Source organism: Micropterus salmoides, unplaced genomic scaffold (assembly GCF_014851395.1).
Source record: "Micropterus salmoides isolate LMB-PRFRI ecotype aquatic unplaced genomic scaffold, ASM1485139v1 Ms_hic_scaffold_14, whole genome shotgun sequence".
Taxonomy (NCBI): domain Eukaryota; kingdom Metazoa; phylum Chordata; class Actinopteri; order Centrarchiformes; family Centrarchidae; genus Micropterus; species Micropterus salmoides.
Window position 1 is genome coordinate 27,255,208 of NW_024040485.1, and position 24,237 is coordinate 27,279,444.

The 24,237-nt window shown below is 40.4% G+C and overlaps 1 protein-coding gene across 5 annotated transcripts in view; it reads right to left on the minus strand.

Moving 5' to 3' along the window:
* The window catches only part of map4l (microtubule associated protein 4 like), a 100,134-nt gene that overhangs the window by 24,984 nt on the left and 50,913 nt on the right, over positions 1–24,237 (minus strand). For 3 of the 5 annotated variants that reach the window (XM_038718837.1, XM_038718838.1, XM_038718836.1), the window contains 3 exons: positions 3,931–4,307; positions 2,887–3,084; positions 563–677 (listed from right to left, as the gene is read on the minus strand). In XM_038718837.1, the coding sequence (XP_038574765.1) occupies positions 563–677; positions 2,887–3,084; positions 3,931–4,307 (690 nt within the window). Of the gene's footprint in view, positions 1–562; positions 678–2,886; positions 3,085–3,930; positions 4,308–13,278; positions 15,287–24,237 lie in introns of those variants that run through there. The other 2 variants (XM_038718841.1, XM_038718839.1) reach the window with 2 other exon arrangements.

Consider the following 24,237-nt stretch of genomic DNA (forward strand, 5'->3'; position numbering starts at 1 on the left):
TATGTAATACCGCAATTTTGTCACAGAAGCATTATGGAATCTAACTAAACTGCTGCCATCATGACAACACTCACAAAAATAATAGAGTTCACTCATACAACTAAAATGAAATAGGCACCTTGCAGTACATAACACCCATCACTGTGCACATTTTCTCTGAAGTTGCTGAGCTGAAGTGCACAAAAAGCAGAAAGCCTGTTTGACAAACATGGCTCAGACTGAGATCACAGCTCTATCGCCTAGAGAGGTGAGATACTGTTTGTGATGTGCAGATAAAAATACCAGTCTGGTGTCTCCAAAAGTCAGCTCTTGAATCCAATAAAGTGTAACATATGGTAGCAATTCAGTTAGCCTGTTGCCTGGAGTGGGGCCAGTCTACGCAGTGAGTCATTTTTCCAGCTAATGTAGCAAGTTCAGGTCCTGTTGTAGAGGTCATGTTGCACTGGCAACACTATGAACTACCCAAAGGAAAGTGGAGATACTGCCTGTGACAGTAGTGTTCACAATCAGGTGCAGAGGGCAGACAGACATTGTAGATATAATAGGAATGATGACACCGTACCAGCGGTTTTACTTGCAGCAGTCGCAGAGGAGCTGTTCTTATTGGCAGTAGCACGGGGTGTGGCTGTGGCCTTTGGCACAGGTGGGCGTTTCTCAGCTGTTCCATTTTCTGGAGTCTGGAAAACAGATGAGAAATAAGCTGTGGGTGTGTATTTTTTGATAATTTGTATGTGTAAGAATTTTTCTGTATGTCTGCATGCATATCAGGTTTGTGTGTACTGTTGCTGCTGTGTGCATTAAGGCTAAGTTGTCCTGTTTTCCCATGTTATGAGGCCAATCATGCAATCACGACATATGCAGAGAATGAAAGCAAAGAGAGGAAAGACGGTGAAGACAGACGTATGATAAACAGTAGGGGAAGAAGGAAGCAGGACTGAGGTCTTATTGCCAGATTTACAAAAATTGAGAAACAGTCACCACATGTAATACATTTTGGACAGCAGTGACAAAATTGTCACTGATGTCCATGCAGGTATAAAAGCTTTTAAAGCCACAGTAGGCAAGAGATTAAAGTAAAAATATAAACATTTTATGGGTCAAAAGTCTAAATCAGTGGGGACAGAAGTCCTTTCTCAGTGTGTCACATTCAACAGGAGGACCCTGACATATTGCTGACATCACCAGGCTCTGGTGATTACTCTTACATTACTGTAAATAATAGGCTTGTTTAAATGAGACTGTCAACGACGATCGATGGTACAATGGTTCGATTTCAACTTGATCTCAACTTGGCCTGATGTCATTCAAATGTAAGAAACAACAATCACACAAGATTGAGGCAGCTGCAGCTTTTGGAGCTGCAGTTGCTCTCCACTGACTGAAAAACTTCAGTCATAGCCACCCTGTTACGAAGTGTTGTTTTGTTTACAGCAAGGTTGTGTCATCATGGTAACTTATCAGATAGAAAGGCTGAATAAAGGCTTTCTGCATATTTTACAGATAGTTCTCATAGACTGCATATAATCAATGATAATTATAGTCAGTGATCAATAATAAGTATCAAGCGACGCACAAAACCTTTGGTAAGTAGGATGTGACGATACTTATATATATCCTTATATATATATATATATTAATATTGTATAGATGTTATTTATATATATATATATAATATATATAAATAACATCTATACAAATATTAAGCCCTGACGGTCAGAATAATATGTCTTGTAATTCTGTTTTTCTCTTCTTCTGTATTTGACTATTGATTTGTGTTCAATTGAATTTTTTTGGTTTGTGAGGCAGGGACAAGCACATCAATCAAGCCTGAGCAGCGATTTATATGTTGCAAACAGTTATGACGGTTCCCTTACATGAGAATTCTAGCCTGTCAAAATGTTCATATAAAAGTAATATGGAGGTTAAATTATAACAGATAGCTTAAATAGCATTTTAATAGGTTAGCGGTCATAAAAACATTAAAATAATTAAAACTACAATTTTTACTGAGTGCAAGCTAAATAGATTGGTCTGATAAAAATGTTTTAAATCGGGCTTGGATTTAACAAGAAACATTTATTTGACTGTTGTTCAACTTTGAAAGTTGAAAGCCAAAACCACAGAGGCAGTGTTATTGTACAACTTTAACTGTTCACAAAAAAAATACTCCATAAATTCAACTCATCTAGCAATTATTATTTTTAGACTCTGTGACCAACAATTATCTTGCAAAAGGTATTATATCTTATATTTAAAAAGTTTTAAATTCATCAGTGCTACCAGTAAATTACCAAAAGGATGCTGATCCTCAAGCCTTTAAAAACATGGGAGCAAATGTAGGCATTATTCTAATAAAATGACAACTTATTTAAAATTTAAGTACCAAAGCCTTAATTGGTGACAGACTAATAGTTGACAGAATGAAAAATAAAACGCTTATCAGCTTAGCTCATATACTACCGCATTGCCCCTCGCTAATTTGAAACCAGAAATGCATGCTGGGATACATGTCTACCTCAAGTCCTAAAGTATCCTCGATTAAACGGGTGGAGCAAGAACACTTCAGGGCATTTGAACTCAGTTAAATGCACGCTTTGAATAGGGATGTGAATGATGATTACATTACATTTATTCATTTATCCAAAGCGACTTATAATTGCTATACATGTCAGAGGTCGCACGCCTCTGGAGCAACTAGGGGTTAAGTGTCTTGCTCAGGGACACAATGGTGGATGTCTCACAGTGGGAATCGAACCCAGGTCTCCCACAGGTCACCAAAGGCAAGCATTTTATGTATGAGCCGTCACCACCCATGATCTTTCACAAGTTCACAAGAAAAAGAGTACAGACAAGAACGCAGACTGAGAAAGACCTGAATATACTCACCTTGGCAGCCTTGGCGAAACCAACTGCCATTGGTGACTGCTTGACGGCGGTGGGTGTGGTCGCCTTGGGTACAGGGCTTTTTTTATTGGTTGAGGCTGTGGTGGGGATGGGGCGTTTGGCCGAGTTGGCCTCGCCATTGGTGGAGAGGGTGGATGGGCGAGATTTGGCTGAGTTTGGTTTAGCTGAAGCCACGTCAGGCTGGTGACAATGGATTTAGAAGAAGCCACATAATAGTGAAAAAAGGGAAGAGGAAAGGAAAGAAAGAAAAAGGAAGCACAGAAAGAAAAAGCAAAGAAAAATAACTGCAATCACTGATCGCAATGGCAGCGTGACATGGCAGCACAGCCAGCAACATGACAATCATAAAATTTCTAAAATAAAATTAGCAATTTATAGCCACTTTAGAGGGTGCATGAGCAATACATGATAAATTATAAGCCTCAAATCTGATTAAATGAGCAGCAGTCCAAAAGTAGCATATGACATGGAAATCAGGTCTCAGATATTGGACGCATTCATACACATCCACAGAGACTCAGTGATGGATTTTTAGAACTTCTAAATACATGCTAACGGCCCGGAAAGTGGCACAGCAAAGTTCATCTGTGCACCTTCGCTGAGCATGCGGTGATGGAAGCTTGGTGATGTAGTGACAAATCGCGGGGCTAGTTGATGGAAAGCTAACTCGCTAGCCAGGTGCGAACATGCTAATGCCAGTCAGTCACAGTGGCTCCCTGACCTTCTGTCCGTTCTCTTATTGTTGTGTTTACTTCCCCCTGACACTGTTTTCTGAGGATTGTCTATAATTCCATTATTTATAGACCAAATGATTAATCGAGTAAATAATGAGCAGATGATTTGGTAATGAGACTGGTAGAAGGAGCAGAAGCAGTGCAAGGACACCAGAGCAGGTTGTTATTAGATATACTGGCTGTAGCAGAGTTGACAGTGCTGTTTCTGTCCCTGGTCCCTCTAAGTGTATGAATCTGTGTGCAGAAATGTATGTGAACAGCAGTATTCTGTGAGTGTGTGTGTGTGACCTACCTTGCTCTTGCTGTCAGGGCTTGGCAGAGTCTTGCTGCTGTTGCCTGTTGGGGACTTGGCAGTTCCTTTCACTCCCTTCCCGCTCTCTTCCTTCTTCTCAGCCGGTTTCTTCTCCTCTTCTTTCTTTTCATCCTTGTTGGTCTTCTCCGGCTTGTCTACCTTCTCTGCCTTCTCCATGGCCTTGTTGTTTTTCTCCACATTCATCTTCTCTATCTTTTCCTCATCTTTGACAATCTTCTCAGACTTCTGGTTCTTGTCTGGGCCGTTGTCCTTCTTCTGCTGCTCTTCTTTCTCTTTTTTGTCAAAGGTGTCGATCTTGTCTGTCTTGCTGGACATGATGTCTTTCTTCTCCTGCTTGTCCTTGTTGTCAGATTTCACTGTGAAAGAAACAATGTCCTTGTCAGCATCAAAGCTTATTTCAGTACAACTCTCGCTGGATGTTTGGAAGGGACTGGAGGCTTAAATCTCAGAGTTATCTTAGATCAGCACATGACCTTAAACCCCTGCATAAAACAAACTTCAAGGACCACCTTTCTTCACCTAGTTAAAAATCAGGCACATCCTACAGTATCTCAAAATTATCTGGAAAAACTAGTCCATGCATTTGTTACTTTTAGGCTGGATTAATGCAATTCTTTATTATCGGGCTGCCTGAATAAGACCATTAAGACTCTCCAGTTGATCCAGAATGCTGCAGCATGTGTACTGACAAGAACCAGAAAAAGAGATCATATTTCCCCTGTATTAGCTTCTCTGCATTGGCTCCTTGTAACATCCAGAACAGAATGTAAATTCTTCTGCTCACCTACAAAGCCCTTAATGGTCAGGGACCATCTTATCTTAAAGAGCTCATAGTACCTTACTACCCATTACATAAGATTACATTTACTCATTTGGCAGGTGCTTTTATCCAAAGCGACTTCCATTTGACGAATAAGATACAAGCATCAACAGAGCATCAATACAGCACGAGATCTACAACTGACAATACTCGTAAGTGCAACAATACTAGTAAGAGCTATTAGCACATACGGCATCAATGGGGTAAATACAAAAATTTAATTAGAGAGGGACACCCCTGCTCTGATGGTGTGTGGTAGCTTGTTCCACCATCATGAGAACAACCAGGACAGGGATTGCTTTGTGTGTAGGGATGGCAGAGCCAGGCAGCGTTCGTTGGAGGAGCGCAGTGGCCGAGAAGGAACACAGGCTTGTATTATGGAGTTTAGGTAGATGGGTGCAGACCCAGTAGTCGCTCTGTATGCAAGCGACTTGAATTTGATTTGGGAGGCCGTGTGTAGCCAGTGGAGCACTGCGCTCCCAGAACGCAGGGTTATTTGTGGTTCCTAGAGTCTCCAAAAGTAGAATGGGAGCCAGAGCGTTCAGCTATCAAGCTCCTCTCCTGTGGAACCAGGTCCCAGTTTGGATTCGGGAGGCAGACCCATCTCCAGTAGGGGAAAGACTTTCCCCTTTGATAAAGCTTAAAGTTAGGGCCCTGAACCATCCCTTAGTTATGCTGCTATAGGCCTAGACTGCTGGGAGATTTCCCATGATGCACCAAGCTCCTCTTTCCTCCTCTCCCTCTCTATCTGAATGCATTCTTATCCAAGTAATGTTACTAGCTCAGCTTCTTCCCTTTCCCGTAGTTGTGTGCTTTCTCATCCCTCTCCTCTCTCCTTCTTTCGCAGGTGTTTTATTCAGTATGTGCAATTTTATTCAACATGTGCAATGTACAATGTACTGTCTATGTTAATAGCATAGTAATAGTTATAATAGTTAATAATAAAGTAATAGTTTTACCACTGTGACGGCCCAAGGTTTGGGCCCTCTCTTGTTGTTTGTATCTTGCTGTTATGCAACACACCTGAGCAGGCGGGGCTCAGGTGGCTATAAAGAAGCCTGCTTGATGATTTGACTCCCTCTTCTCCTGGCCTGCCAACTGATTCTGTTTTGTTTGGTTCTTTGTGTTCTACACCCATACACTCCACTCACACATACACTGCGTGCATACTGATCTGACAGACACCTACAATTGTATATTTTGCTGCTTAATTTACTTATTAAAATATCTATTATTAATTTCAGACTGTGTGGTTTCCTGCTTTTGTGACTTACTGTTGAGCCAGGTTGTGACACCACTACCATCTCTATTATTTTACTTCTCTATGTGGAACTTGCCACCCGAGTCTTTAATAATATTAAAAAGAGTACGGTCTAGACCTTCTCTATAAAAAGTGCAATGAGATAACTGAAGATGACATTATATAAATACAACTGAACTGAATCGTTGTTTAAAGATGAAAAAGATGGATTGACTTTTCTTTGGTTTTCAAATCTGCTCAAGTGGTATACTGTAAGCAGAGCACATGTTTAACAGCATATAAAGTGACTGGATGAATACCTGACAAACATTAAAGCACAAACTTGCATACAGTGTCACAATCTGGTGTTGGTCAGGTGTTCACGATTTACCTAATGAATGTAAGCACAAGAAAGTTACACAGGACAGCCCCACAGGGGTCGTCACAACAGTCAGGCAGCTGACTTTTGAGGTACTGTCTGTTTGGACAAAGCTCTAATGTAAGAATGTTTCCAGCCAATGTTACCTCCCAAAACGACACATTTGAGTGTTTCCTGTACTAGTCCAGCGACAGGAAACCGGTATTGTGCCGAATTCTGCATGCCTGTCGAGAACTGAATGCACCTGGTGGTAGGTAACGCTCATTTATGCTGAGAAAAGAGGTGGATGTAAATCTCGGCAGGTAGACTACAACATCTGTTCTACTGAATTATGCATCCACCTCTTGGGTCCTAGGTTTAACACATCCATCTACCCCATCCACCTCCTTATAATACAACACCCGGCTTTGCTAAGGTACCACTGAAGGGCCACTAGAGGTGGCAGCCATATTAAAAGTTAAAATGGGTCATAATACCGTGCTTGAATAAACAACCAGAGGAAATTCTTACATATGTGATTGTTTCTATGTAGATATTTTATGACATACTGTATAACATCAGCATAATAATAAGACTGATGTGCCATCTTGTTTTACTTCACTTTTATTCAGTCTTACATCTTAACAATAGTTTTATTTCATTCTTAGTTCATGTTGGCTGGAGGAAATTTTTCAGTCTGCACAGAAGCAGATGTGGTTGCACTTACTTTTAATGTAATCGATAAATTAAACAAATGTAGACCTCTGAGACCTGCACAGTGGAGTCATTCTTTTCCAGTCCTTTCTTGTGCGAATTTTTATGCTGCTACTTGTCTTACTGTGGCACAGAAAGATGACTTATCCATTCTTTCAAGTAAAGTAAAGTTCCTTCCTACAAAGTTCTGATGAGAACAAAACCAGGCCTTTTTAAAAAGCTTGAAAATTCTGGTACCAGGCTAACCAGGCGTTTGGTCAGTGACATGCCTTCTTACATTTTAGAAACTTTACTCTTACTCATACTTCTCGAAGAGTTTTTTATGGCTATTTAGTCACCATAATGTTGGTGAAAAAAAGTGGTCAAAATAGTTGATGCAGCAGGGCCCACAAATCGAATGGAAACGTTTATGTTTTACTGTACGCTGTTCCTTTTAAATAAATAAATGAAATGAACTTACACTGAGCTTCATTCCCATAATGCATCTAAATGTCATCTTTCATTAGACTCCTTTTAAAATTTGTGGAGTGTCCCTTTTGGGATGTTTTTTTTGTATTCCCATATTTATAGTAAGTTCCCATTAGTAGTTATGTTTTGTTATAATATTAAACTTATGTAGGCAGGTGAGAATCAGGAACAAGTTTTAAAAAACATTATTATTGATTATGAAAATATCCAGAGGGATGTTTCTGGATGGTTTCATAATCAATAATAATAATAGAGGAAGCGCTAGGTCAAACCTGGTTCCAGCACCAACGTTGCAGCAGCTGATTTATGTGATGGGCACAGTATGAGAGAGAAAAAGAGAGAATAAAGTAAAAGCAAGAGGGGGGTATGAGCAGAAACGTGAACAAAGCAGAGAGAGAGAGAGATAGAAGGGAGGTTGATGGGGTTAAGAACAGACAGCCAGCAGGGCTGAGGGGTGGGGGGCGGACAGAGACAGGGGCTCTTTGTTGCCACCAAGACATCTCTTACATAACAGTGACACTGAACAGGCCTGGCTATGCTGTGCCCTAATGTCCCTTCATTTCTCTCGGCACTGACGTTTGCTGTGTGGTAACTGCTATATCTCCTCTGAAACGGCGCCAATTTGCTGCTGCTGTGTTTTCTCCAGCAATCAAACTGTCGACATATTGTGTGTCCCTCAAGAGCTATATCTGCCATCAAACACGATCCATTTAGTTATGATACTTAAACTGTGGTTGCAAACTAGCTCAGTCTGGATCCCAAATCTGATACAGGCTATGATTAAGAGCATGGAGAATTCTCACATGAATGTGCAGCAACAGAAAAGCATGTTCTGCCAACAGAGTCAGTCTCATTTGTTGTTTTGTTACCCTCTTGTATTCCTGTTCTCACTATTCACCTAATCCTGATGTTCTGTCTGGCTTTATTGAGCTATAATGAAGTCAGTTCCTGCCTTGCAATGCTAAGCTGGTGTTAGTGTAAGTCATCACTTGCTGCAGTGGCTTCACAAAGCTACTCAGTGACACCTACTTGTTTTGTGAATTTAATTAATTCCAATATAATTTGCAGTGTTTTGATCATGTCTGATTATGTGTCTAATGGAGAAAATATACATCAGTATTACAGAGGTTGTCCCAAAGAAAATATGGAATTTTGTCCTTTTAATTTTGTCAACCCAATTCATCACATTGACATTTCGCTTTTTTGGTCTACACTGGGTGGTGTAGTGAGTTCTTCTTTGTTCTTCTTGACCACCACAAGAGACATCATCAGACAGAGATAGAGTCAAAAGTCAAAGTCTGCGTATGAGTTTTTTCTGGAGCTTTCAAACATATATCAATGTTTCATCAGGGGATCTGCTGATAAAGCTCGTAAGTGGACTTGGACTTAAGATTGTTAGTGTAAGAATAAAATAACATTGTACTCTGACTGAATAGTGTTCAGCAACACCAACAACGAATATCTCACCAGGGAAAACTAAAAGTGAAGGGCTAAAAACAACATGTAGACTGCACCAATTTTGTGTCATATTTCTAGAAAATAAACAAACTAATTAAAAAGATGATATACTCAATCTATACATAAATTAGGGGCTTTATTACTATTATTGCAGCTTCAATACAAAATGGTGGCTTTAGTGCTCATGCTACAGTAGTCCTCTCACGTATCACTCCACCCTGCAACACCAGCAATATGACTCATCCAACATGAAACTGCTGACTGAGAACACAAAAGATCCATCTAACGCTACAATACACAGCTACTGGCAACCAGCTGTGTATGTGCTCGTTTGGGACCACCAAAATGTCCCCGGTTGGTGAGAGTGTAATGATGCCCAGGTCCGCTGTTGAATAGTTAGGTAAGTGCACATGCATTTCCCCACACTTTTTTCTCATGCACACATAAGCCCAGTATGAGTATTGACTGCTATAGCTCCTGTTGCTAGCATGATAGCTATCAAGCTACCACATTGTCAGACAGGACCATCAATAAACAGACTGAGAGACACAATAATAATTCACATTACTTTGCACACACATGCAGTACGCCCAAAATGATAAAATGATGATTTATGTTCAGTGACATTGCTAGTCAAGTGTATGAGAGACAAACTACGTTTGATTTTTGTAAAAAAAATGAATGTTTTCTTTTAAATTAAATCACAATGCAATTACTATGTTTTGGATCAGGGTTGATTGTCTATACTGAACGTTTGAAAAGTATGTTGTATTTAAATTTAAACCACTAGAGTCACATGGAGAAGAAGTTTCCATCTTAGGTACAAGTTACACCACGTGTCCCTTAGGAAAAAGGAATAGAAGTTTCAGCGCAAAAACTTCCACAACCAAAACTCTTCACCAGCGTTTTAGCCTCAGGCTTTCAAACCCCTTGAGTTTACTCTCAGGATTTAACCTTCTATAAATCAAGTATTTGAGTGCCTCAGTTAAACTGAAGAGTTGTTTCTTTAGACTTTTAAAGTTATATTTGTGTGTTCCACCTCTGGGTTTTCGTAACGTTACATTATTTTCTTTTTAAAGTTTTCACTTGGCCAATGGAACTACTCAAGCTTAGCTGAAAAAGTTGATGAATTATATTCGACATTCAACAACAACACCACCAACGTGGATCCAGGAGACCAGCATGCTTTTCCCAGCTAAACCACAGTGGTAACCGAGCCATCCAGAACGCGTTGAAAATTGACACCCAGCCAACTCCAAAAGCCAGAACTTTCTGACAGAAACCTGTCCAACATGTGCGCTGCCAATGTGTTGCAACAGCTGACTCATCCAAAGCCTGGGGACGCAGGAAAGCCAGCGAGAACGTATCGTTTCAAAACAGTAGGCTTAACCACAGAGTTCATGTCGAATGAAAAATTAACTCTCATTTAAATAAGTTAATTACCCTAGAGTTACGTAAGCATCTCATTGTTTTTGTTTCAATAATCATATCACATTCCTCACCTCACTATTGCCACTAACATAAGAGAACTAATGTTTTATTATACGCTCATCCTTATACTTCATTTATTCAGTTATTAGGCATTCAGCTGTAAAAAAAAAAAAGTGAAAAAAAATGTCCTCATTTAATCAGTAAGAAGTTGTCTGTGTTTTCTTTGAAGCAAACAATTGAAACTGATCAATTTAATGATCGAGTTAATTAATTTGGTTTGGTTGTTATTCTTGTTTTGGTGTCCCAAACTAGTTTAACTTAAAGATTTGATTTAAAAACTTTACATTTTAAGTAGTTGACTCACTACAAGTGTGTTGCAGTCCAGACAAGCACATACAAACTTTATGTAAATTAGCAGAGGACAAAAATTTAAATTCTCAGATAGCAGATAACATTTTTCACTTGGTCATCAATAAAGGATCAACAACAAATCAGCAAGCCCAAAGAGACATTACAAGAAGAACAAGGATAACACTGATTCCAACACAAAGTAGTGTGTTAAATGACGACGGCATGTAGCTGAGCCCATCTGTTTAACGACTTGGTTGTGTATTATTGTTGAGTTTCCTGGTAGCTCAAGCTTCACCTTGCCTACCCCTCCCCTTATAGCTGTGTATACTTCTTTGTGTGTGCGTTGTTGTGATCTAATTATGTGCTAAATGTAAGAAGACTAGGTCAAAAGCTAGTATATGGCTGGACCTATACAGGCCTATTCATTTTGAAGGAGAAACAGTCAATAAGGAATCTCCAACAATCGACCGACCACTGGTGTGACTATATCTCTCAGGGACAGACTTTTGCATTTAGGGCTGGCCAAAAACACCTTAAGATGTAGACTCGCTGACTACTGTCAGTGTGTCTGTGGGGGTGTGCGCCTTTAAAATCTGTAAGATTTACGTCAGTGAAAGCTCTGCACCCACACACACACACACACACACACACACACACACACACACAATGCTAGAAATAGCTGCTCTATATTTGAATGAGTACAGTCAGAGTCAATGTCTAATCAATGCCCTAGCTTTTCTCTGTTGACTGCAGTCTGAAAAACAGAACACATGGCTGGAAAAATAGATAAATCCTTTCAAAGATAGAGGTAGATACAATATACGCTGAATATATAAATGGACAGAAGATATTACAAGGAGGGGAAAAGGCATTAATACATTTATACAAAAAATACAAAATACATTTATAGATAGTCCCTCATTCATTAACATGTGGAGCCATATAAAAATGTCAATAATCCAAATCAGCATTCGTTCTAAATTCTAAGCCCCGGGCTAGTGCTCCAATAATCCCCTGCCAGCTCCCTTCACACACTTTTCACTCTTTATCTTTCTGTTACATCACTATCAACCTCAACTTGTCAAAATACCCTTTGAATTTGTCCTAGAATACATCAAATGGTCATGTCAAAGAATGCAATAAAATGCGAAGATGTTATAATGTCTGTGTGAAAAACTGATGATGTGAACTCTGGCAAAACCCTTTTTCCCATGATAATTTACTTTATTAAAACCCCAGTTTGTGGAGGAGATGATGATGAAAGGGGTTTAACCTTTGAGATAATGGAAATGAACATTTGTTTTCCTAAACTCATTCTGTAGGCTCAGAATAAACCAAGCACACAGCACTCATGATATCCTGACAAAATTGAGTGTGATATCACCATCTGAACTCTCTCATCTCTCATCCCTGATAAAGCAGAAAATGTACACCACGAAGACGATCCCAATATTACATTTGGATTATATTTAAATTTACATTTATATTACCTGAATGTAATATAAACGTATATACTATCTGTGCAACAAAACGTTTAAAAACTGTATTCCACACTCAAGCCAACAGCTGTTACATCAAAGTTTAAATTTAGTTGAATGCACACAGTTTGTTTGTGCACACAAGTTGTTTATGTAGATTGTGCCAAAGTGATGATGACGTTTCTTGGCAGCTTAGACAAGTTTCTGTTCTGTGGAGCATCATGAGAGTAAAACACAAACTGTGATTGGTTAGCCTAGGATGCTCCTACAGGTTTCTGATGCTGGTAAAGATTATTAGTGAATACAACACCATCATCAAGCTGAAGGCAAAGTCTATATCCTGATCCTTTCCAGTAGCAAACATCTAACAAAGCCATTTCCGCTTTGTTAGATGTTTGTTAGACTTTGTTAGACTTGTACTGCTGCATCAATCTTATCCAAGCTTGTCACAATGTTTCATTAATGCAGCTAGGTAGCCAGCTATCTATGTAGGAGGATGATGCGCCCCCATTTTTAACCGAGGCGACTAAACTCTAATTGGTCAACTGTTTCTTCAAACCGTGGAAACAGCCACACTGCAAAAACTAAAATCTAAGTAAGATTAATTATCTTAAATGAAGGCAAAACATACTTGTTTTTTGTCTGACAAGATATTTCTTCTACCAGGCGGCTTTTATGTTAGAGAACTTCACTTGTTTCAAGTTTTTTTTGTCCTTAAGTAGCAAGTGAAATATTCTTGTTCTATTGGCAGATAATTGTACTTATTTTAAGTAATATTTCACCCATTTTAATGTTTTTTCCCCTTGTTTTTGAGAGCTCATTTTTTGCAGTGCATCTATAGGCACAAAACCAGACCTTTATGAAACACTGAACAAATCTGGATCTAGGTGGTGATTCTCAGGTCTGGAACCAGGCACAGGAAACTTTGCCTTGTATATAAAATTATACTGTTTTATACTGTTCTCATATCCATCCCAACACACATATGCATACAAGAAGAAACTCTTACCCGATGTGTTCAATTTACTATCTTGGGTGCTGTTAACTGACATTCCTGCAGGGGGTGGAACAGGAAGTAAAACATTGGTGTCGCAGCTCCCATGATGCCTCTTAGGAGGTGGGGATGAAGGCATTACAGGTGACGCCATTAATGGGGATGACATAATTGACCCCATTGCAGCTGCAGCTTCTTTGCCGTCTGTAACAGTGAGTGAGCGTCGGACGGCCACATGTGGGTAGGGCACCCTGGGTGGGCATGGTGTTCCCATCAGTGCAAAATTCGGCATGTTGGGTGTCATCAATGGCGAGCCTCCCAAACCGGTGGGATACGTTCCGGCCATTATCATGGGAACAGACAGGTGTGAACAGTCAGACATTGCGCGTCTCACTGCAGTCCGCTGCGGCAGTTCACTGCTTTGGTTAGTTTTTGTCTCTCTGTTTAAGTTAGCACTTGATCCCACTCCCACATCCTCAACTTGACTTAAATCCTGTGACAGGCCATGTCTTGCAACTCCGCCTGTTACACCTCTAGCAGGTGGAGTACTTGACCCAGTCCTCCTCTTTTCAGTATGGCTTAAGTTTTGTCTTTCCACCCCAGTCTCCCCTACACCACCCACCCCAACACCAGCGTTAGCTCCGTCAGCCGAGGCTGGAGGCAGGCCTGTTCTAGGTCCTGCATGGGCACCAGCACCACTTTCTGTTAGGTCAGCAGCAGGAGCGGTAGTACCAGTAGGCTGTGTATCAGCACTCTCCTTTTCTAAAGATGGCTTGAGAGTTTGATTTCCAGTTAGAACTGCAATTGAATTTTCTTTCAGATTTCCAAGTAGGCCTCCAGATGTAGAGGGCATAATAGATTTCTTGTCATCCTCTTTATTTCCTGGTCTGGTACTTTCAGGAAAGCAAGCGTTCATTGTGTTTACCTCCTCAAGCCCTGAGGTCTGTTTTGAAGGAGGAAGAAAGTCCTGTCCTTGGGCGGACTCTTGAGATCCCTGCATATAATATCCATCTTTATATCCCCTTGAAGTGGGCTTAAGCTCTAGCGCAGAATTTGGAAAGGATCTCCCAGGTGAGAAAGAAGGGGAAGAGTGGGAAGACAGCGGGCTGGCAGGGCTTTGTCCTGTACTTCCTAAAGCCCCCACTTCCCCTCCCACCCTATGTCCATCCTCCCTCAGTCGCCCTCCTCTGGATCCCTCATCCTCTATCTCTAGCACTGGCATCTTGAAGCTTAGAGTTCCTCCAACCCCTGCCATCGTCCCAGACAATGTCCCCTCAGTCCTGCCTCGCCCTAATTTAACCTCATCTTCTATCAAAGTTATTTTGGGCCCCCCCTGTGTGGCCGTGACAACCTGCCCCTCTGGTGCCATCTGGCCTTGGCAGTGCCTGTCACTGTGCTGGTCAGAGGCTGCGCTGGAGGTTGACAGTGGAGAGGAGGCCAGGACCACGGGGATGTTGGCACCAGAGAGGGTATTGGGAGGTTTGTGCTGCAGTTGGTGCTGCTGCTGTTGATGCCCACTGGAAGGTTGTCCGTACCCGCTGCTTCCACTAATAATGCCAGGCTGCTGCCATGGCGAGCCAGACAGGAAGGACATTCTTCTGCTCTGTTGTCAGGTGCTCTTGTCGTGCTCTTTTTCTGGTTTGATCTCTTGTCAGTCTCTTCTTTTCTCTCTTATTTACTTCTTTTTGTAGTTGTTTTCTTCTTTCTCTCTGTCTTCAGTTTTTCCTCCTGCCTTTTCTCTCCAGTATCGTTTTACTCTTGTCCAGGAGGCAGAAATGTCCTCAATATCCAAAGTGTTAAGAGCTTGGCAAGTGGAGAAAGGAATGCATCCTTTCTTTTTTTAAAGTGACGCCTCAGAGTTGTGAGTGTGTGAAACTGCAGTGATGTGTGGGAAGTGCATGTGTGCATGCAAAGTGCATGTGTGTGTTTACAAGCGAGGCAAAAGAAACGCGTGTGAGAGTGAGTGTGTGTGTCTGGTCGTCTCAGCTTCTCTCTGAGCACTGCACGGATCAGCTGTGGGGCTAAATTGCACCTTGTGCTCTCTCTCCATCTCTCTCTCTCTCTCTCTCTGTGACGTCACACAGTCACATGACAGCCCGGAATATTCCCTCATTCGCTGGAGCAACATTTCAGCATCTAGCCCCTAGCGACAAACATGCACAGGCATACACACATGAAAACAGAAGATTGCACAAACAGTGGCAAACATACAGGCACACACACATGCGCACACAAACAGATCAATGGCTGCCACAGTTACTCAGCTGACATATGACAGCCTCTGTTCACATGTTGATACAGAGTGAGAGACACAAGGAGAGATTAGGGAGTCAGTGGACACTGTAATCATCCTGACTAGACTCTGATTAGACTTTGTCTCCATCTTCTATCAGCCCGTGACTGGCCACAGAGGAGAAAACAAACAAACCCAAAAATGTATATTTGAAAGCTATAATTAACTTGTGCCTTCACTGAAAAGTTGCTATAAGTTTGGCATTTTGTTTTCGTTGGCAGGAGTTACAGATATATTTTCTGCACATACTGAATAAAAAACAGAAGGTTCAAGTTTCAAGGTACATTTATTTGTCATTCTACAACACAGGTGTTCTGCAGTGTTGAGCACTAGAGTGGAGGCTGCCAATCCAAACTGTCTGGGGTCTGTTTATGAGGTTGTTCAATCTCCAGAGTTGTAGAGTGTGGTACTCCAGCCCAGAGTACTAAGTTTGCCAATGAATTGTGTTGAATGCTAACTTTAAATCAACGCCAGCATTCTGATGTAGGTGTGGCTATTTTCAAGGTGTGTGAAGACTGATGCTGTTTTCAAAGCATGAATGGCGGTGAGTACCACAGGGCAGTAGTCATTTAGACTAGACAGTGACAGTGATATGTCAAAAATGTTGGTAATCACAATCAACTAGCTGATTACCCAGCATATTCACTCTCAGCAGGATTCTTCTCACATCCACTTTGGATACTGATAGTGGCTTGATTTGTTGAAATCAAAGTGAGCATAAAATTTGTTTAGCTCATCTGGCGACATGGACATGATGGGGCCAGTCCAACTTTTGCAGCCTGTGGTCTGAATTGCTTGCATATTTTTGGTGTTGTTGGTGTTGAGCTTTCTCTCCAGTCTCTCCATTTGCAGTGTGTAAGCTGGACTCTTTAGCGGTAAAATAAAGTAACACGTTCTGAGGCAGGCCAATATTGCACTATTTCCTATATCCTTTGGTAACTAACTTTGTACACCTGGTCTGTGATGGTATGAAGACTCATCTGTTGCAATTCATTAACTTTGATAGCTCTCCTTGTCTGTATAATGCTCAAGGCCATTCCTATGGTGCCCCTATGGTAATGATACCACATAACACTAAACACACCATTAATTAAATTAGGATAATGTCCAAACACTTTCCAAGACCACCTCAATAAATACAGTACATGACTATAGGAAGCTGTGGTGAGCTGAGTGTGATGTAAATAACTGGAGTTTTCTCCTTCTAAAATGGTGCAATATCCCACTACACTCTGCTCAAGATTTGTACTACAGCTTTGCAAGGAGGATTAAAACTGTTCTGATGGCAAAGGGTCTCATCCTCTACCATGACTCTCCTATCTCCATGTTTTTGCCTAGCACTGACTTTTTGGACTTAACTGTGAAATTGTGTGTATGAGCTAACTGTCAGTGTTGCATTACACCTACTAAAAATTGTGGGCATTACAATACAAGCATTACAATATTAAATTTACAGCTACATTCTAGGATTTTTACTGATACTCTTCCACAGTGGCATTCTGTGTGACACTAACATCATCAACTCTAAGTGCAATGTAGAGAGCATAAACTGACTTCAAGGAGTGCAACCATCTGGAACTCAGTTTTCTCTCTTGACAGAATCTCTACTGGAACTGGACCTTCTTCTGCTTGCTTAAAGCACTGAGCAACCTTTCCTAAAGACCAAGGCCTCTCACAATATTCAGTGCATGCATCACATAAGCAGGGCCATGATGACAGAGAGATTTATCTATGAGTCTCAAAAATCCATTTAGAATCAAAATGGACAAAATGGTCTTCATTTTAGATCAATGTTTTTTGAATATCTGAGTGAAACAGACTAACACCACTGACTGACGTGGAATTAAATTGTTTCCACTTAAAGCTATATCACATTCAGAAGTGGACAGTTTGGTTTATAGATGGAAGAGCTGGACTTTGTGTTTCACAACTCTGATCATTTTACTGTGTACAAACATTACTGATGAAATATTAAAATAATACAATTTTTATATAGTGTTATTCCCAGTATTAAAATATATGTCAATGCTTTTATCGTAGGTTACAGTGTTGTGTTTTGAATTTAGTTGGATATAGATTATGCCTTGAAAAGTACATAAGTTAGACCCGAACATTTCTTGTGCCCTCTCAGAATTTGAAGCCTACATGTATCTTTAACACCTGACTAACGGGCTGGTTCTGGATCAGTTTCTTTTTTCCTCCTACAGATTTTTAGTTAAATCTTGAATCACTTGCACCTTCTTTACTTCATATTTATGTCTCCACTGTTTCATCCTGCATTTCTTCTTCCCTTATGTCCCACCTCTTCTCATCCCTTAATTCAATTTAATTCATTAGGGCTTTATTGGCATGGGAAACAGACAGTTACATTGCCAAAGCGAGTGTGAATTAAAAACATGCACGTAAACAGAATAACTGTGCTATTAAAAAATGCATACATATATATTTACAGCTAAGTAAAATAAGATATGTGTGTGTGCATCTTGCTGCTGCGGCAGTTTGTATTTATCACAAGCAGCACAAGTGGGTATATTTCTCAAATCTAGTCTCCTATCATGCGTGCGCACGTGTGACTCAGGCTTCAGTGATTTATATTTGCATAAATTATTTTATGACAACATCAGGGATGATGTAATCAGCCCATTTTGGAATTTGATAAAAGTGAAAGTTCTGTGTTAACACATCCAGTAAAAATTTTCAAACCTATGCTACCAACAGCATTGCCAGCAACAAGACAATGTTCACACTGTTAAAAGTGATGATATAACAGAAAATGTTCAGTGCTGTCAGAAGACAAAAGGACCTAAACAGAGGTGGAAAGCACTGACAGCTAGTTCATGTGTACTGTAATATGTCTAGAGTAATGCAGTATTGGTAAATATCTCTAGAGTATCTTTGGGGGCCAATTTTAAATAAATGCCTGGTAAAAACATCTATCTGAAGTTTTTCACTGCACATGACAACTGACTGTCTCCCGTTGACCGTACTTCACCCAAAACACACCCGAGGCCTGTGCCAAAATAACAAGAGCAGCTTGTCAAGCTTGACTGAAAATGAATGAGTATTATTACATAATCCTCTGTAAACAATTTGTCTACTGTAACCACAGATGAAGAGACAGAGACAGAGAGGAAGAGGAAGACATTAGAGTGTTGTTCAGTTTCAATAGACTTGGAAAGGGTCAACGTTACACAAGAAATCCAAGGAAAGCTTCTGTTAAAGTTTGGGTCAGGCTCGGAGGTGTTCTCAAGTTAAACTAGAGAAATGTGTAGGTTTCACAGCTGAGGTTCTGGCATTTCAGCAACAAGAAAAGTTCAAGTCTGCAACTCAGAAGACACAGAGATTCTCTCCTTCACAAACTGTAATCACTCTCATGTGATAATGGATCAAAGGACATTCTAGCTGGTGAAGCTAGGAATTTGCAGGATGTACATTACTTAGTTGAACTGTCATTTCTGAAAGCCTGTGGCAGTGACCTTTAGCTGATTCTCCTGCTGATGTCAGTTTCACTGTAGCTGCATCGAGCAAACGCCTTTTCTCTGTCCAGTTCACTAGCAGCTAGAAGTTTCATCTCATTTTCTTCATGATGTCCCAGAAAACCATGCCAGTGTACAGCCCCAGATGTGTTTGATTTGCATTTTGCTTGTTAAATTTCTTCAAGTGGGTTTATTGTGGATGTAGTTTTAGTGTTACTAAGACTTTGCAAGCATTGAGCCTGAAGATTAAAATTATAGTCCTACCCAGATCAGATCCAACTGCCATTTAATTTCATCATTTACTCTTAGATTATTTTAATGTTAGCCATTTTCTGTTTGGGAGAGGGGGTTAATTTGCCCTGAGCAATTACCAGAGACTGATGTATCTGTCATTTTCTGTGAACTTTTATGTAGAACAGCTGATGTAAATGTGGGACTGCTAATCCTAACTATAAAGCTAATGTTTTTGATCTAAGAAATATGCAGATTAAACGGACCAGTGTGCAGGATTTAATGACATCTAGCTGTAAGGTTTCTGTTTGTAACCAACTGATAATTGTTCTACTCACCCTCCTGTTCCAACCATGCAAGTGAACCTACGGTGGCCACTAAAGTTGCGAAAAACATGAAAAGGGCCTGTCTAGAGCCTGTGTTTGGTTTATCTGTTAGGGCTGTCAACAAATCCCATAAAAAGACAATGATTGTGTGTTTCAAAGCTAATATATTTATTCCTCTTTGCCATTGAGCTCCACTATTAAAAACAACAAATGTGTGTTAATCCACACATGAAAATAGTCCCTAACAAATGCACTATTTACTGCTGTTAGAGAAACATTAACTAAAAATAACAGTGCTCAAGTATTTTAGGACATTACAAAGGCTTTAAAAAAAATAAAATGTACATCTTCAGTAGGAACCAATAGGCTCCTATTGGTGCCACAGACAGGGTAGGGAAGTTGGGCATTATTGATAGATAGATAGATCACATTATTGATTTATTATTGTTTTTGTTCTTTATTGTTGTGTATATTGTTTTTTCTTTTCATGGGATTTTTAACAATAAGAAAATAAAACAATAACACCAGCTTTACACACTTATTAATGTTTGCTAGCTGGTTCTGTCCTCACAGACAGCAATGGACTGTTCATTCTCATTATTTCACCGGTTTCTGCAACTACTCAAGGCTTCACAAACCACACAGTGCACAATATGATTTGACTGTTATTGTTTTGATATCTTTATGATTTTTTTAATATTGCTGTTTATATTTGAGGTGTTTTTTTTATAGTGTGTACAATCTATGCAAAATTGACAAGTTATAGAAAGGCAGCTATTTGCCATGTATTTTATATTTGACATATTCATCGCTTTTTACTATCCTTTTAAAACGTTTATTTTTTAGTTGGCTTAGTAAGTTGATGGTACATGGCTTTATTTTGCCTGTGACAGGACTGTTGCTTTAAAAAGTCTAATGCTAAACATGTCTGAAAAGTTTAATGATAAATTTAAGGTTGTTATATTTGGCTCCCCAAGTGAAACTGTAAAATCTCTACAACTTTGGCAACCTGGACACTAACAAGCTAGACCACAGAGACATTCTGTAGGATACAAGGAAGACAAATACAGTTCAAAAGCAGAAGAGCAAAACAGCAAGTCATATATTTAGAAAAGGCTGCTGACGGCTTAATTTAAATCTGATACTCTTGTGGCTTTCTGCGCAGGCAGAAATCACAGAGGTTACTGAAAGTCCTCCTTTTGAAGGTCACAGATTGTTGAACATCAGCTGGAGGTAGAGGAAACAGAGAGAGAGGATACTACAGCTGGTCGCCCGTGATGCTGGGCAGAGAGAGAGAGAGTTGGGTGGGGGAATAGGGGGGTAGAGATGTGGGGAGGGGAGGAAGAGCAGTAGGGAGGAGGATCTTGTCAGAGCGTTTCTATTTTTACTCTTCGACCTCACTGACTGTCACACCCAGTCCATCCCTTCTCTATCCCTCCATCCCTATCTCGCCGTGTCTTTGTTTCCATGGCAACCGCCAACCATGTCTCCATGACTACCCCTTCTTCCCCCACACTACCCCCAATCGCTGTAATCATTACGATGCCGCAGCGACACAGGGAATCTGGGTAGGAGAGGGGAAGACGTGACGTGGATGGAGGAGACAAAAAGGGCAAAGAGATGGAGGTTGGAGGAAGAGGAAAAGGCACAGAGAGAGAGAGAGAGAGAGAGGTAGAAGCTGGGAGATGGAGGAAGGTGGACAGAGGGTTTGATGAAGACAGATGGGGGAGACAGAGGAATCTGGGAATAGATAAAGATGAGTGATGATCAAGGGCAACAGGTGAATTGATGGAGGAAGGGAGGAAAGGGGAAAGGGAAAAAAACAAGGTGGTGGTAGGGAAGTGGGGGCAAAAGGACATTAGAACAAGTAAATACAGCGAGGAACTGAAACATAAGAGTGGAAGTAGAGATAAAGATAGTGATTGGCGTGAAAGGAACAAAAAAAGGAGGACAAGGATAACATTTTTACCCCCCAAAAAACTCTCCACTACCCCACTTCTTACTTCCGTTGCTTTAATCTGGTCTGTCTGTCTCTCTGTGGTCAGAAATTTGTTTGGAAAGACCCAAGTACAGTTTTTAAATAGAGAACTTAAATTGGGAAAAGGATCAGAGGAAAAAGTGTGTTAACCTAATGTTTCTAAAATCAAGAAAACATCAATTATGGTAGCTTCTCTGGCAGCCTCTACATCGCAATTTCTGTTACACGTCAATGAGTCAGAGTTGGCAGGAAAACAGGAAGAAGGAAGAACTTTCAGTCATTCTAGCAGCAGCAGATGAGAACGAGCGAAAGGCCAAAATTTACCATAAATATCGGGTACAGAAGATAGACAGGCCTGAAAGGAATAGTGCAAAAGATGGGCTGAAGAAGGTAAAAGATAACTGAGGACAGATATAGATCAACTCAGTGATTAGGGTGCCCTCTATGAGATCCTGCAGTTTGCAGTGCTTGTGGTGGGTTCACTCATGAGGAAAATCACATAGAGGGAAGCTCCCATATAGATCCATAACGTGCACAGAAACTGAATAAGCCTTAATGAGGAGTGAGAATTCTAATGAGTTAATAATCTGATGAGAGATGGTGGTTATCCTGCTATGGCTTTGATGATGATGGTTATCAAGGCAGGTCAGAAATTTGCCAAGTCCAAAATATTATGAGTAAAGGAACCTGTCAACCAAAATAAGTTGACCACCAACAAAAAGTGTTTCTACAGTTCCATCTCTACTGTGCTTTTTTTGGTGCAAAAATCACGACTAACACGGCCTCCCTGTCTTCTGGGTTTGACTTTCAATCAATATAGTGAGGGAATCCAATGCTGTTCTGCAGTTGTCACTCTTCCAAACTTCTCCAGCACATAAACACATGTAAAAGATTTTCAAGGGCCCTTGCACTTCTCAAATCATTACAACAAAATGATATGGTACAGTAGCTTTGACAAAAATAAAACAAAATGAATTCAGTGTGATGAGGAAAGGAAATTTAGCGTATCCTAATCTTAGAAATTATTGTAATGGAATCATAGAAATGAATAGAAACCAATGCCTGCTTAGAAAGGAAAAAACATTCATTCACTGAGCTAATATCAGCGGCATATCCAGCCCATCCTCATCAGAAAAACAGACATACGGGTCAATTATGCAGCAGCTTATTGCGACCCATATTTACATTTATCGTTAATATATGGACACATGACGGTGGCCAAAGAGGAAGTCAGGTGATGTAGAGGGCGACAAAGCTGGTGCTACTAGGTGGGTGGATGGGTGGATAGATGAGTCAAGTAAACTCAGGACTTTCACTTAGGAGCCCGAGGTTCAAGTACTGTGTGAAAGAAAGTCAAAGTTGACCTGTTTGAAGTCAAATAATGTTTCATAGGTAATTTACGTACGCTTACTTATTTTAAACCAAACCATGACCTTTTTCTAAACCTAACCAAGTAGTTTTGTTGCCTAAACCTAACCAAACTAAAACAGTTTCACAGCGCTAACACAACATTAACCATGTGTTTATGTAACTGACTGACTTTATGTAACTGTGACTTATGTAATGCACTTAACGTTCCATATGCCTGTTGCCGGACTGGTACTTTCCAGCAGTCATAGGTATGGTGACATGTTGGCCTATAAGTCTAACTCGATAGTATACTATGCTATTGTATGGTTTTGACTATATTCAGCATGAGGACTGCAGGTACAGTTTGGTCTATTAACTCAACTCAAAGATAGTGAATGTACAATGATATAGAACAGAAAACAAACTAAAAATCCTCACATTTGAGCAGCTGGAACTAGAAAATGGTTTTGCAGTTGTTTTTGAAAACTTTTACTACAGCTACATTTTCCTCACATGAACAAACTCAAAAAACATTTCTAATCCAGTCTGTCTAATGCTCTGCAGTTATTTGTCTTTGCCAACAGAAGCCAGTTGCCTCTGATGAGCTCTAGCTGCAACAGTTTGTGGTCAGAGCTGCAGTCCTCCCAGCAAGCACCTGATGGAAGCAACGAGCAGGGTAGAGACTCAACAACCCCGCACTGCCTTACAACCAACAAACAATGCAAAATGATTATTTATCTGCAATGTTAGTGAGCCAACCAGACAAAACGCGGGTCCCCAGTGATTATCTCAATTTATATTCATAATTTTAACCTCACTGGCTTGCTTTCAAGGACAAAACTAGGTCATTGCATCTGTGTGTGTGTGTGTGTGTTTACTCACTGGCAAAAGATGGTTACGGCTTTGCTTTGCCAACAAGAATGCATTCTCTGTCTCTGCCACACACATGCACACAGTTTATCTGTCTGAATTTTGAGCCTTCATTACAGACACCGACAAGCTTTCACACATACAGGACACAGGCATGAATGCCCATTTCTCCTCTCCACCTTAAAGGCTACACACACACACCTAAGTACATGGTAAAGACTGAGGGTGTCATTGCATTTTGTAAGGATGAAATAGTACTAAGCATACTAAGTATTGAAGAAAAGATAGGGAGATATGAAGACAGAGCGCAGGTTTATAAATACAAACAGACAAGATAAAGGGAAACAGACACAGACAGAAAAGAGGTAACAAAGCAGACATCTACCAAACCTTTAGCCAAGGAACCAGTCAGCTGTTAATAACTCTTTTAGAGTACATTCACTGATTCCC